This window comes from Leptonychotes weddellii, chromosome 9, assembly GCF_054177405.1.
Source record: "Leptonychotes weddellii isolate Sample4059 chromosome 9, ASM5417740v2, whole genome shotgun sequence".
Classification (NCBI taxonomy): Eukaryota; Metazoa; Chordata; class Mammalia; order Carnivora; family Phocidae; genus Leptonychotes; species Leptonychotes weddellii.
This window is the reverse complement of record NC_138377.1, coordinates 68069556-68083069: the sequence shown is the minus strand read 5'-3', so window position 1 is coordinate 68083069 and position 13514 is coordinate 68069556. Positions and strand designations below refer to the sequence as shown.

At 42.8% G+C, this 13514-nt stretch overlaps 1 protein-coding gene across 1 annotated transcript; it reads right to left on the bottom strand.

The window, feature by feature from the left end:
- Window positions 1–789: 789 nt before the first annotated feature.
- Window positions 790–8018, bottom strand: LOC102733630 (transmembrane and coiled-coil domain-containing protein 5B-like). Its single transcript, XM_006730308.3, has 11 exons — window positions 7984–8018; window positions 7169–7315; window positions 6733–6850; window positions 6372–6422; window positions 5787–5855; window positions 4537–4593; window positions 3986–4045; window positions 3358–3422; window positions 2656–2731; window positions 2328–2371; window positions 790–1194 (listed from the first exon to the last, which is right to left on the bottom strand). Exons 1-11 carry the CDS (start codon window positions 8016–8018, stop codon window positions 996–998), a joined length of 921 nt encoding a protein of 306 aa, XP_006730371.1. The 3' UTR covers window positions 790–995.
- Window positions 8019–13514: the final 5496 nt, after the last annotated feature.

The following is a 13514-nucleotide window of genomic DNA, read 5'->3' as shown; positions in this document are numbered from 1 at the left end:
AGCCTGGTGGTGGGTATTGAGGAGGGCACATTCTACATGGAGCACTGGGTGTTATGCATAAACAATGAATCATGGAACACTTCATCTAAAACTAATGATGTAATGTATGGGGATTAACATAAGAATAAAAAAATTTTTAAAAAAATGATCTCAAAAGGACAAAAGGTCATCAGAAAGCGAGAACCTGAGGAATGTGTAGGAGGAAGGAGATGCCAAATGTGCAAGGAGCATTCAGAAGAAGGCAAGCGAAGCTGTCTCAGGTCTGGAGGGATCAGAGGAGACATTATGGGAGAGATGGCATTTGAATTAGGATTTGAATGATAGGAATGATAGGTAGGTGCAAAATCGTGTTTTGCTGATTTTACACACTACATTTTATATGTCACTTGAATTTTAGAGTAATTTTCTTCTCAGTTGAGAATGAGTAACCATCTGTGTACATGGAAAAAAGAAAGGTTAGCTTTTTAGGACATCCACTTCTATGATACATAGTGAAATATAAAAATAAAAAAGCTTTAGGAAGGACAATGGGTTGTTAAAATATTGGCTGAAAGCACACCTTATATCCACCTCATGATTCCTCAATTGAATAGCCTTTGTACCCACCCCAGAGGACGTGGAGAATGTTACAAATGAAGACATGATTTTTTTTCTACTGTTTCTTCAGTATGGAGCAGAGAGTGGAAGTGCTGGGGGAGGTTTTCTTACCTCTGAGTGTAGCTTTTCTCAAAACAGGTGGAAACTGTGAATGTTTAATGAGGCCCCAGGACTCACAGACCAAATTCACAGACCAACACAATGAACACTGGTCAAACATACTCTTTATTTAAAAGAGAGCCACTGCAAAGGGAAAGCAAGGGAATAGAATGAAATGAAGAGGTCAGATATCCAAGTCAAGGCTCCCACTTCCTTCTTGGCCCACCACCGATTCAGGGCTGCAGTCACGTCCCCCTTCTCTACTGGGTGCCATGTGGAGCCCCCCACGTTACTTCAGATTAATGCGGTAGAACTTCTTCCACCTCTAGAGTGAGGAAGGGAAATAAGACTTCCCTCAGTCTCTTCAAGGTGTCCCTGCTCATTACCATGGGTAGGGCATCCACAAGAAGGTCTGGGTTTATGTACTGCAGGTGGAAAAGCGCATAACCCAGCAGCCTAATGAAGATCATGACCATGAAGACAAGACACCTGAAATGCCTGCAAAGAGACATTCTTGGTTAGCATGGGGGACAGGGACAGCCCAGGATCCAGCTGTAGGAGGTGAAGCTCACACTCATAAATAACTGAATTGCTTTCTTCAGGCAAAACTGATGGAGAAGGGAGACCCAAAGGATGAGGATAGGGGATAGGCGATTGCAGAAAAAGATCAATGTAGTAGTTAGGCATTGCATAAGGCTCTCCTGACATGTAAGCCCTCTGACAGAATAGATGTCCATATAGAAAAAAGTTGGAAGTGGAAAAGGAGATTTTCCAGGTATTACATAAGTGGCAGGCCTTTTGGGGGTTGCCAGAAAATGTTCAGGACTGTCACACCTATGAGTCTCATGACCAGTAGTCCTCTTCTGGTCTACTATAGCAAGAAGTTCTAGAATTTGGAATAAGATTGGGACATCTCTGACATGATGTCCAGGCAAAATCATTAGGATAGGTTTTTTTCCTAAACATCAAGTGTCAAAAGAGACCAAGTTAAACAATAAAAGGTGTGTGTGTATTTTCTTGTGTGCTCCCAAGAAAATTTCACACTGAAATCTTGTCTAAGGCCTTCAGTCTTTAATTATATTGAAATGTCATAAATTGAAGCTCTTCACTAAAGTGCTACATGGAGCATTTCAGAGTTAGTCCCCTTGTTTCAAAAATTAAGACAGAAAAGGCATAGAGAGTTTAGGTGATTTTTGTTTTCTAAAATGTTCAGCCTACAGTGAAAGAACTGAGAAAATTAATGAGCCCTGAACCATCTTCTCAGCAAAGAGTATAGCGGAGATTATCAGGTTCAGGATCTGAAAAATAGAAAGGGGTCATGCCAAGAACCATAAGAATGGAAATGCAAAGTAAAATGCAACCTGCAGCCTTCATCTTGAAGAAATAGCTACTTTTTCCAGCAAAGTAAAATGCAACCTACAGCCTTCATCTTGAAGAAATAGCTACTTTTTCTGTATAACTCTGGTGTTGTGGAAAGGAAGGAAAGAAGAGTTGGGAGAAATCTGGGGCTGCCTGATATTTTCTGGCTGGTGGGTGTATTCATCCTTATTCCTTATACCCTTACCAAGTCACTTGCTTCTAGAGAGTGAATGTGGCCTAGACTGGGTAAAAACCAAGATTCTACCACTTACCTGTACCAAAAGATTCTCTTCTGTTTCTTAATGATGGTCTTCTCCTATGGGAAGCAAGAAAAGCCACAGCTGAGCCTGTCTGTGTGGTCATAGACAAGCAGTGTAGTAGGGTACCGAGAGCCACCCAGGAGTCAAGAGTCAGGCTGCCTGGATTTGAATCCTGACTTTGCCACTTTCTAGCTGCCATAGTGTGGAATGAGGTACCAAACTTCATTATGTCCTAACTCTAGGTTTATTACAAAGGGGAGAGGATGCAGGGAGCAAGGAGAGAGAAGCCAGGGGAGGGAGGGAAAAAGGAACACTCCAGTGTGGGACAAGGAAGACTTACCATGTTGCTTTGGATGGTCTCTACCAGAATTGACCCAGGTTTCACAATTTGGGAAGAGTTATTCTGGGCTTTGAATCTGGGTGAAAAAAATCGGATCCGAGAATGATATAACATAATCTGAGGGGCTGATGAAAGGTACTTTTCTAAGTCATGCAACACCAATGATTTATTTCCCAGATTCTTGATAGCATTCACAGGGTTCAACATTCAAAACTCATAACTGCTCAACGTACAGAGATACCAGGAAACTGTGGTCCGTTCTCAAGGGAAAAGACAATCAGTGAAGAATAACCCTGATGTAACCCTGATGTTGGGTTGAAACTGCACAAAGTCTCACACATGTATGGTCACCTGACTTATAAAACAAGGCACCACTGAAAATGCATGTTCTCTTAAATAAATGGTGCTGGGTCAATAGGCTCTCCACATAGAAAACCATGATCTTGATCTCTACCCCACACCATAGAAGAAAGCAAAATCCAGATGAATGCGAATTTAAGTGCACAGTAAAATAATAAAACAAAATTGTAGGGGAAAGCATAAGAGAATAGTTTTATGACCTAAAGAAAGGACTAAGCAAAAAAACAAAAGTCAAAAACCCCAGAAAAAAACAAAAACTGGTCTGAGAAGCCCTTTGCCCTTCCAGGACATCCCAGGGACTGTCACTGCAGTCTATCAGGGACATAATTTTTCCAAACTTACACTTCTTTTTCAAGAAGCATCACCTCTTTTTCCTTTTCCATCTGCCTCAGAATTTCCTGGTATTTCTTCCCATGGAAACAAAAAAAAATTGTTATAATGAAGAATTTCTCCGTATTTCATTATGATGTCATTGATGATTCTCCTAAGACTAACTCCTTATACTCCAAATGGTGCATGCATGAGTGTGCACACATGTGTAGGGAAATATTCTAATAAAAATTGGGAGATACCGGGACTAGATGGATATATCTGAAAAGAAAAAAAAGAGTTCTCGCTTTGGATTCTGCTTGTATTCAAGTCCCAGTTCTGATGCTTACTGTTGTGTTCCCAGAGCACATTACCTAACTCCCCTAAACCCCAGTGTCCTCTTGATTATAACAATATCATCCCAATAGTTTTACTGGACAAATTAATGTAGAAAAATACTGTATGTTGAGAGCTTACAAATACTGTATGTGCCATTGCCTGGCACAAAGTAAATCCTTAACATACATCTGTTCTGTTGTTGTTGCTATTGTATAAAAGACATTTTCCCCAGTGGCAGATTTTAGCCCAATGAGAAACCAAGGAGCCCATAGCTTTGGAGAAATTCTGCCTCTTCTCTGACTTGCCCCTGCTGACAACATACCTTTATGTAGTGGGCCTGGTCCTCACAGAGCTGATGCAAAGATTGGTAGTCGTTCTCTATCTAGAAAGAAGAGAAAATTAACAAATCTCATCAGAACCAAGCCTTGGCTGCTCCTGGGGACCCTAACTGGTGCATTGGACATGTGGCTGGTTACCAAGCAACTTCTAATTTTAAGGGAAAATAAGCATATCACAAAGCAGTAATCTCATCATTCAGGGGCACAGTATAATTTTGAGCCAAACAAAAATTGTTTGCCAGGTTGTCATATGCCTGTCAGGTGAAACATCAGGAGAGGTATCAGGGCACTTGGGTTTGGGATTCAGCAATAGTATTTTGAAGGGGGCGGTAAAAGGGTGTTTAAGAAATGGTAAAACCAGTTACTTCTAATATAAGCTTTCTTGCCCTTCACCTGCATGGGAATCAGAAATTCCTCTGCCAGATGTTCCTGCTACTCCCCCTCCCATGCCTCCAGCTGTCCTGTTTCTAAGACTTTGGGGTGTTCTCCCATTTATATCCTGGCCAGACCCTCAGTGAGGAGACACTGCCTCTACCTTGAGCAGTTCCTTCTCTTGCTTTGTGCAGGACTCTGTTGACTTTTGTAGTCTGACCTGGGAGACAGAAGAAAGTTCTTAGCATTCTTTTGTGGAAGGCAAATGGGTAATGATCACCCTCTCTCCAGACCAGCAAGGAACATGATAAAAATGGCTATCATGTATTGAGGGATTGAGGACACATTTTCACAATCTGGGGTGGGCACTATCATTAGCCCTATCTGATAGATGGGGAGACAAAGGCAAGAAGTTAAGTGCTTAGCTTCTTTAAACGTCACATGGTCTGTGACGTGTCACATGTCACTGACTGCCCAGTCTCTGAGCCTTACCATCCTCCTCTAGCCTGACTGACCAAAGCTCACAGGCCTCTTTCTCCCTCTTACCTTCCAGAGGGTACACTCACATAAATCTGCAGAAAGTTCCCCAACAGGATTTCTGTCCTCTATGGGGCATCCAGTTCATTCATTCATTCAACAAATATTGAGCATCTACTATGTGCCAGGCACTGTTCTAGGCACTGGAGAAATAGGAGTGAACAATATAGACCAAAACTCTCACCCTCATTGGGTTTACCTTCTCATAGAAGAAAAAGATAAACTACATTTTAAAAAATAAAACTTTTTTGGACTATAAGCCATGGGTTGGAAAATGAGATAAGATTATTGACACATTGTTGTATAATTATGGAAGTTCGTATTCCCATCTTACCTGAATATCCATATTTTTTTTTAAAGATTTTATTTATTTATTTGAGAGAGAGAGTGAGAGAGAGAGAGCACAAGAGGGGGGAGCGGGAGAGGGAGAAGCAGACTCCCCGCTGAGCCAGGAGCCCGATGCGGGACTCAATCCCGGGGCTCCAGGATCATGACCTGAACCGAAGGCAGTCGCTTAACTGACTGAGCCACCCAGGCGCCCCTGAATATCCATGTTGTGCGTCATTCAGACCCTAAGCTTCTTGGCTGGTTCCTGATGTGCCTTCAGCATGTGTGTTCTAGTGATTGATGGGTGATGAGGTCTCAAGCAATCCCCTCTACTTTGATGACATTGAAGTGACCTCTGCAGTTACTTGACTAATCATGTTATGAATGCCCCACAGGCCATGAGGAAAGGAAAGGGAACAAAGACATTGGCTCACCTCTGAGAAGCACACAGACATACCTAGCCTGGGAGAGTCCTTGAAAGTTGTTCCTCCCGAACCTAGACTTGACACACATCTCCCAGAAAGTCTCTAGGTTTGCTCTTCTACTCACCTTCAGTTCTGCCAACATCTGCTTTAGGGTTTCTTTATTAAGGCCATCATTCTTATGTCTCCTTGAAATCTGAAATACCATCCCCAAAACCATGAACTGAGTGAGGCACACAGACATCAAAAACTGGGATAGTGGCCGACTTTGGGGTCTCGGGGCTATGGAATGGTGGTGGTTAATGAACTTAGATCCCAGGTAGAAGCTTCTGATAGAAGAGTGTCTCCTTCTTGCTCATGGGAACTGCCTGACTCCAGGCTGGCTGGAAAGACCTTTTTGCTCCCATAGGCCGTGAAAACAAATGCCCAGGGAGCAAGGAGGAAGTGGGGGGGTGCAGAACAGTTGGGGGAGGGAGGGAAAAATCTTTTCTCCTATAGTCAGTCCCTTAGCTATCTCAGCAGACCTGTAATCCCAGGGAACAAATGGGGGTGTTCATCAGAGTTTGTCCTAAGTGGGTGGCAGAGGGGAGGGAGCACACCCATTTAGCCGGTTGCTCCTTCTTGGGTCTTTCTGACTAGAGAGTTCAGGAGTTCAGATGATTCTGTCAAGATTCCTAAAAAATGAGCCTCCTTCAAGGGGGGCCCACCTTACCTTCTTCTGAAGCTCTACCACATTCCTGCTCAGAATCTTGTTACTTTTTTCCTGTGGAAAAGAAGAAGTAAAGGGGATACACCTGCTCTGTTTCTGTACTTTCACTCTCCCTGGGTCTCTAAAATATGGTCTGTGGATGAGTGTATCGAGGGGGGAAAGGACCCTCTGGCCCCACACAGAGGAAATGGGAAGAGAGCCCAGGCCTGGGGCCCCCATGCCAAGCGCTTCATTCTCAGAGCACTCTCGTCTGATTTCTCCAGACGTAGCAAGGACCATGGATGATGATCCCCTGGCAAAGAGAGAGCAGCAGCAGACTGCAAGCCAAATGTGTCACAGGGTCCTTTTCTAGACACCTTCTTACCAGCTTTGCTGTCTCTGATTCCAGGTTCCTCAAGGTTTCCTCCTTCTCTGATGCGATGTGGTTCAACTCCTCCCTCTCATTGGCTCGTCCTAGTGACAGGGCAATCTCTCCTTCCAGACTGAAAAATACAGACACGCAGATGTGGATCACTCATGAGGACACTGCCAGCGCCCCAGCTTAGGAAGCCAAGGTCTCGGGGCGGTGGGCGGGGGATATACTGACTGCCAAATGCAGTGGCAATACAACGTCAGCCTCATGTGGAAATCTAATGCAAGAATCTCTACATAAAGCCCCTGGGGGCATCACAGTTCATGCTTCAGAATTTAACACGCCAAGATTTATCAACGAAAAAGGAAACCTTCCTCCCATCTTCTCTTTATTCCAAGGGCCGTTTTGTTGAGGAGAAGCCCTTCCCTCACCAACCGCAAAGCCTGACCTTTGAATAGCTTCTTCCTTCTCTTGAATTTTCCTGAGAAGAACTTGATTTGCCTCATCCAGTCTCTGCAGGTCCTTTTCAAGGTCTGAGTTCAGGTAGTCAAGGTTTTGTTTTGTGACTTCTAATTTCGGTATTTCTATCATCTGCCTACAGGAAAATCAGCTTTCTTATTGAGCTCAGGATAGGAAAACAGAGGAGCCCTAAGAAGGTTTCCCTGGGATCATGACCTGAGTTGAAGGCAGCCGCCTAACTGACTGAGCCACCCAGGTGCCCCTCAAATCACATTTTAATTTTAATTTTAAATATTGTAAATGGAACCCATTAAATCACAAACCTTTTATAAAGCAGAAGAAATTTTTTTTCATATGAACAATTATGCTCCAACTTACTTATTTTTTAAAATTTTTTATAGAGTATGTGGAATCCAAGCTACACCTATAAAACATGTAAAGATCTGCCAAGATGAGGGGATTTCTTCAGTACCCTTCTGTTACAGTCTCCTGAGGAGTTTATGCTGTGTATTTTCTACCCCAGTCAAGTAGGCCCACAGACTGGGTGGGGGGCAGGGGTGGGAGTGGATCTTTTCTCCAAATCTGACTGACTTGCTTTTTGAGGCCTTAGGTATTTCTGAAAACCCTACCATTATTAGTATGAGGAAGTCTAAAGATCTGAAACTAAAGTCTTTTCTCCCCTGGAAGGCTCCCAGGCCTGAAGAGATAATGTCCTGCATCACGGAGGTTCTCTTCCTTACTGGATTGGGGCAGATCCTTCCCATAGCAGCTCCTCTACTGAACTTTATCATCTTTATTACTTACACATCATCCAGTGGGTCCTGTCCAGCTACTTCCATTGTGGGTTTCCTAAAATGTTAACACACACATTTATTACGTAAACGTAGGCCCTAATGTCCAACATAGTAACAGTTGCCCCACACTAACACAGGAGGGAGCAGGCAAAAGTTTGACCAGGCAAGACAGAGCTGAGAAGAGACCCATGCCTCCTAGTCCCTCCTGTTTTCCAGCATCACCCGCAATGTTTTACTAAATTCCGGTAATCCAGCTTTTGTTTTAACTTCAAATTGCATAAGTGAATCCCACTGGAGTACAGAAATCTTCTTGTTTTCACAGTTTTTCACATTTTGGCTACCTTTCCCTTTCCTGGCCTGCGTTTGTCTGGTCACAGGTAAAGCACTAAGGGCACTCAAGCTTATGTCTTTTGGCAAATGCACTGAGAGTTTATTTCTAACCCAGATCTCCAGGGAAACTCAGGGGAAAAAGATAATAGAGAAGAGCCAGAGGGTGCCATAAAGCTGGCTGCCTGATTTCTAGGTCTATTGCCATCTGAGTTCTAACAAGTTCTAGATATCACAGGCTGAGTCGATTCTGAAATAGCAGCAAAAGCAGTAGGGTGGACAGCAGGATACACCTACCAACAGGAAGAAACAAATGTTGGGCTCCCAGGGACGGTGTCTCCTAACCGCTGCCCCAAGACTAAAGTTCAGGACCGAAACCAATCTAAGAAAAGTAGAGTTCTACACTCCCCTCTCCTTTCATGTGCCAGCTTCTCTTCTTTTCTCTTTCCTCTGAAGCTTTTTGCCTTTAGTTCTCTTTTTAATTCTTTCTCACACCTCCTTCCCCTTTCATCGCTCCCCTGCATTTTCCCTGCTTTTCTTTACACACAAGGCATCCCAGCCTTTGATGATGCCCTCCAAACTCACCCTTCTCTTCCCCACTGAGATTTCTTCAGTTCTCACTGAGATTTCCAACCGATTGTCAGAACTTTCAGAAAAGGTATCTCCTTACTGATTGAGGCCTCCACATATCACCAGACCTGTCCTCTCCAGCGGGGTGGGGCAGCATGTCATAGTGGGTAGGGTTGAGGGCGGCAACAACTCCACATCACCCCTGTAGGCAGCATGGGAGCAGAGTTCAGAGCTTCAGGGCAGTTGAAGTCTCTTCCTACACAGCAGTAAGGTGTATGGAACACATTTCTGGACACAGGGTCAGTCCCTTCTGAGATGGCAGTCAGCTCTACAGAACACGTTTCTTCATGTCTCCAAGCCCCTAGGCCTAGTGGCAGTTGAGATCACTCTCTCTTCTTTCTTCGACTCCTTGTGATACGTGTGCAGCCTGCTGCACCCAAATCCAAATTATGCATTTCTCTTGAAGGCATCCGAGAGCTATGGGGCATGGGATAGGAAGGTCTGAGAGCAGGCCCAGAGGAATCAGAGATGTCTTCTCTATGGGCCAAGCAAGCCCTCCTTCTCACCAACTTGGATTCTTGGAGCTACAAAAGAAACTCCTTTATTTTCCCTGAACTGGCACTGCCAACACATGGGGAAAGAAAGGTCTGATGTTTCCAAGACGGAGTGTATGGAGGTGGAACAGGAAGGAGGAAAGAGGAGTGTTAGGTCCCGAAACCTGATTCCACTGCCTCCTCCTTCAAAATTCCTCCTCATTTTCTGAGGTCTTAAGTTACTGGAGCACTAGATGGGATTTCACACGCCAGTGTCACTCTGCTAGGCAGTTCTGGACTCTCTGATTGAGAAGATGAGGCAGTATGCAGAACTGGAGAGAGATCAGTGAAGGTGTGTACTTGGATTTCAGATCTGTCCCTTGCTGTCCCTTACACTCCACTCACTCTTCCATGATGTCAGTGTAACCTTTCCCAGCAGAACTGTGCTAATCTCAAGTCCCTGGAAAGGCCTTCCAGAACATACCACTGCCTCTCCAAGAAAATATCTCTCCCACACAATAAAATCTGTCATTTAATTGTATCCATCCTTCTTGGCTCAATTCAAATGCTGCTACTTCCACACCTTCCCAGATACCTTGCCTCCAAGCCCAGCAGAACGAATCCCTCCAACCTCCGTTCTCCTCTTTTGGTATTTTGTATTGTTTTTAGGAATGTGTACACACTGGTCTTTATTCCACAGTTAGGCTAAAAACCCCTTGAGAGAGTGTGCTTTAATTGAAGCCATTTTGATTTCCCTCCCTCGTTGAGCTTCAGGAGAGCCTTGTACATAGAATCCAGTGGGAATGGTACCCCCTGGAGTTGTTGAAGAAGGGGGTGGCTTCGAAAATGGAGAGTGGAAATAGGCTGGGTAGGGACAGAGAGCACCTGAATGTCATTCCATCCTGGCATTTCAGAGGTGTTTTACCTTGGGCAAGTTACTTGAGCTCTCTGAGCTCAAGTCTTCTGACCTGTGAGATGGGCATTATTCCTACTTCACGCGGTTGTGGTGGAGATGAAATGAAATAATATACGTAAAGCTCTTAACAGCGTGTGTGGCACACAGAAGCACTTAATTCCCCTCCGTTCTCCAACACAACACATACTCCATTTTTCTGTCTTATATTGCCTTCACACATGGTGTTATGCTGAATGTTTTTAGAAGAAGTGAATGAATAAATGACTCCTTCCCCTCCCTTTTATCTAGAACAGGTGTTCTCCTCCCTTTCCTTCTTCCACCTGAGGGGCTCTCACCTGTACACCCCGGTTAGTACACTGTCATTAGCAGCACAGCACACAGTAGCAGAATTCTCGACAGACGACCCTGACCCCCGTGAGGCTGGTCCGTGGTCATCAGGGATGCAATCTGAAAGCTTCTGCCCAATGTCCCAGAGCAGTAGGTACCTCTGCTTGAGAATCACTGATGAAGAACAAATTCTCTACACCAAACTGCCTCTCTCTTTTCTGTAAAGACACTGCACAAAATCACCCTCTCCATGAACTCTCCCAAAATGAACCCTTCTTAGCTTATTGCCCCAAGTAGACAATGTGACTTTGGAAATGACCATGTTTTCCTTTTTGTTTTGACACTAAGAAGCAAAAACACCACATTTGAAGCCCCCAATTTTCGTGACTGTACTGGACATTGTGGCCTGTGTATCTTTCCCTTAGTCCTATTCTCCTATTCATTTTTCATGTGATTCTGATTTTTAACTTATTTTCCACTATTTTGTATTAAATAGATGGTTCCATGTGATACAGCTATAGGAAGTAAACATGGACATAGTTAGAGTTATAAATGACAGCAAATAGATAAAGATCTGAGAGGGGTGGTGTGTTTGGGTGTCATAGGTAACAACATTGGCTATGGAATCAGACCACACTGACTTTGAATACCTGCTCCACCAGTTCCCAGATATGAGGTCTTGGACAAGTTCTTCAACCCCTTGGACTTCAGGTTTCTAATTAGTAAAGTGTATTTGGATCGTTCTATGGCATATAAGATACTTTGAAAGTGTGGGTCCCATAGATATAAACTTTTTTTTTTCTCCCCCACCCCTAAATACAAACTTTTAAGACGAGGGACCATGTGTTCTTGTTCCTTGGTTTATCTCCATACAGTGTGTAACCTGTGCATGGAAGCACTCACTGTGAATACATACCGAAATTCTTTCTTCATCTAGTTCTATGCATATCATCCTAGCAAATAGAAAGAATGATATCGGGGCACCTGGGTGGCTCAGTCAGTTAAGCATCTGCCTTCAGCTCAGGTCATGATCCCAGGGTCCTGGGATTGAGCCCTACGTCAGGCTCTCTGCTCAGCCGGGAGTCTGCTTCTCCCTCTCCCTCTGCTGCTCGCCCTGCTTGTGCTCCCCCACTGCCGATTCTCTCTCTCTGTCAAATAAAGAGAAAAAGAATGATATCATGTGTATCAAGATGACAAAGACTTTTTGACACCTCTCTTTTAAAAAATTAGTCTAAAAACAATGACTAGTTGGATTTCCTGTGGCCCTCCCAACACCTAGCACTTCTGCTGACTCCCTGGGGAGCTCTAAGCTTCAGCAGCTTAGGAAAACAAAGATTTGATGGCTCCTATTTACTGTTTTGAGTTCTGATTTTTATTCTCAACAGCTTAGTTTTATTGAGAATAGCTCCTGTTTTGTTCCAGTACCTGAGGCTACAGATGAGGCCTGTGCTAATTTGCATGGCTGCAGAATTCAGTTTTCGCCTTTTTGTTAGAAATCCCACAAGTCAAAGGGTTTGTGTTATTATGCTATTTTAGTTCTCTACAAATATCACATCATGGCAAGACAAATTGTTGCAGTGTCAGGAATTAACTCTGTTTTCTGATGAAGGAGAATTACTTTTCAGTCAGTGGATTGTATACCTGGAAGAAGATAAAAAATTTGATTTAGTATGTGTTTTGAAGACCTTATATTCCTTGCTTTCCATACAAATATTTTAAAAATTTAATCTTTTGAGATTTAGAAGAGATGCACTTATTATGCATTTTGTATAACTTTTCATAACATGAAGACTAAGTTGTCAATCAAAACTAATAGAATAAAATAAAAATTTCCTATATCATAAGAGGGAGTTGTTTAGAAGGTAACAGTGGAACTGTACAGTTGGTCATCAAAGTTTATAATACCAGGATGGAAATATAATGAATGGGATCATCACCAAAAAAGAAAAAATATCCCGTCCAACCCATCATGATAAAAAACTTTTCTTATGATATTCTTAATATCTGGGAGGGATCTACCTACTAAGAATTCCTGGATTATTTTTAGAACACTGGGTCATTTAAGATAAAAATAATGCCAACAGTAGATTCTTGAAAACTCTAAAATCTTGCTCCTACTCTGTAATGCAACTTATAATAGAGTGTGTTGAAAATTTTGCTGGTGTCCTGCTTTTCCTATTAGGTGGATTCATTGAAAAAATGAAAAATTCAGTTAGATAATTTTTGGTATGGCCTAATATTTTATGTGTAGCAACAAGACTTTTTTTTTAACAACACAGTAATTTCTGTATAAGCAATAATCTCCTGTGCTGTCAGTGGGATGTAAATGGGCACAATAACCATGGAAAACAGTTTAGAACAAACATCCACTTTGGCCAAACCACTTTTGGAGAACTGTAAATGGCAAAACAGACCATGCATCTATCCTACTAGCCAGCAATCTCACTATACAACATACTCTAAAAAAAATCTCTTGTGCATATACCCCAGGAGAGATCGTACAATAATTTTTACACAGCACTGTTAATAATAGCAACCCAAATCTGTCTGTCCATCAACAGTAGAGTAGAGAAATAAGTTGGGATATACAGCAGAAGAAATAACTTACAATTATACGCAATAACATGGTTAGATTCCCCAAACATACTATTGACCAAAAGAGGCAGAATGTATGCATTCTAAGTTGAGATATATCAAGTTCAGAGTAGATTAAACTAAACAATATGTTTTAGAGTACATATGTAGAGAATCAAGCTGGTAAGAGAAGCAAGGGAATAATTTTCACAAAATTCCCAATAGTGTTTAATATTCTGGAGGAGAGAGGGGAAGAGATCAGGATTGGGTACAGGAGGCTTTTGGAGTATATTT

Coding starts and splice junctions, on each gene's coding strand:
- LOC102733630 (XM_006730308.3), bottom strand. CDS start 8,018: ATGGAAGTAGCTGGACAGGACCCACTGGATGATGT. Junction 3,423..3,985: donor ACCAGGCCCACTACATAAAG/GTATGTTGTCAG, acceptor TTCCATGGGAAG/AAATACCAGGAAATTCTGAG. Junction 2,372..2,655: donor AGACCATCCAAAGCAACATG/GTAAGTCTTCCT, acceptor TGCTTCCCATAG/GAGAAGACCATCATTAAGAA.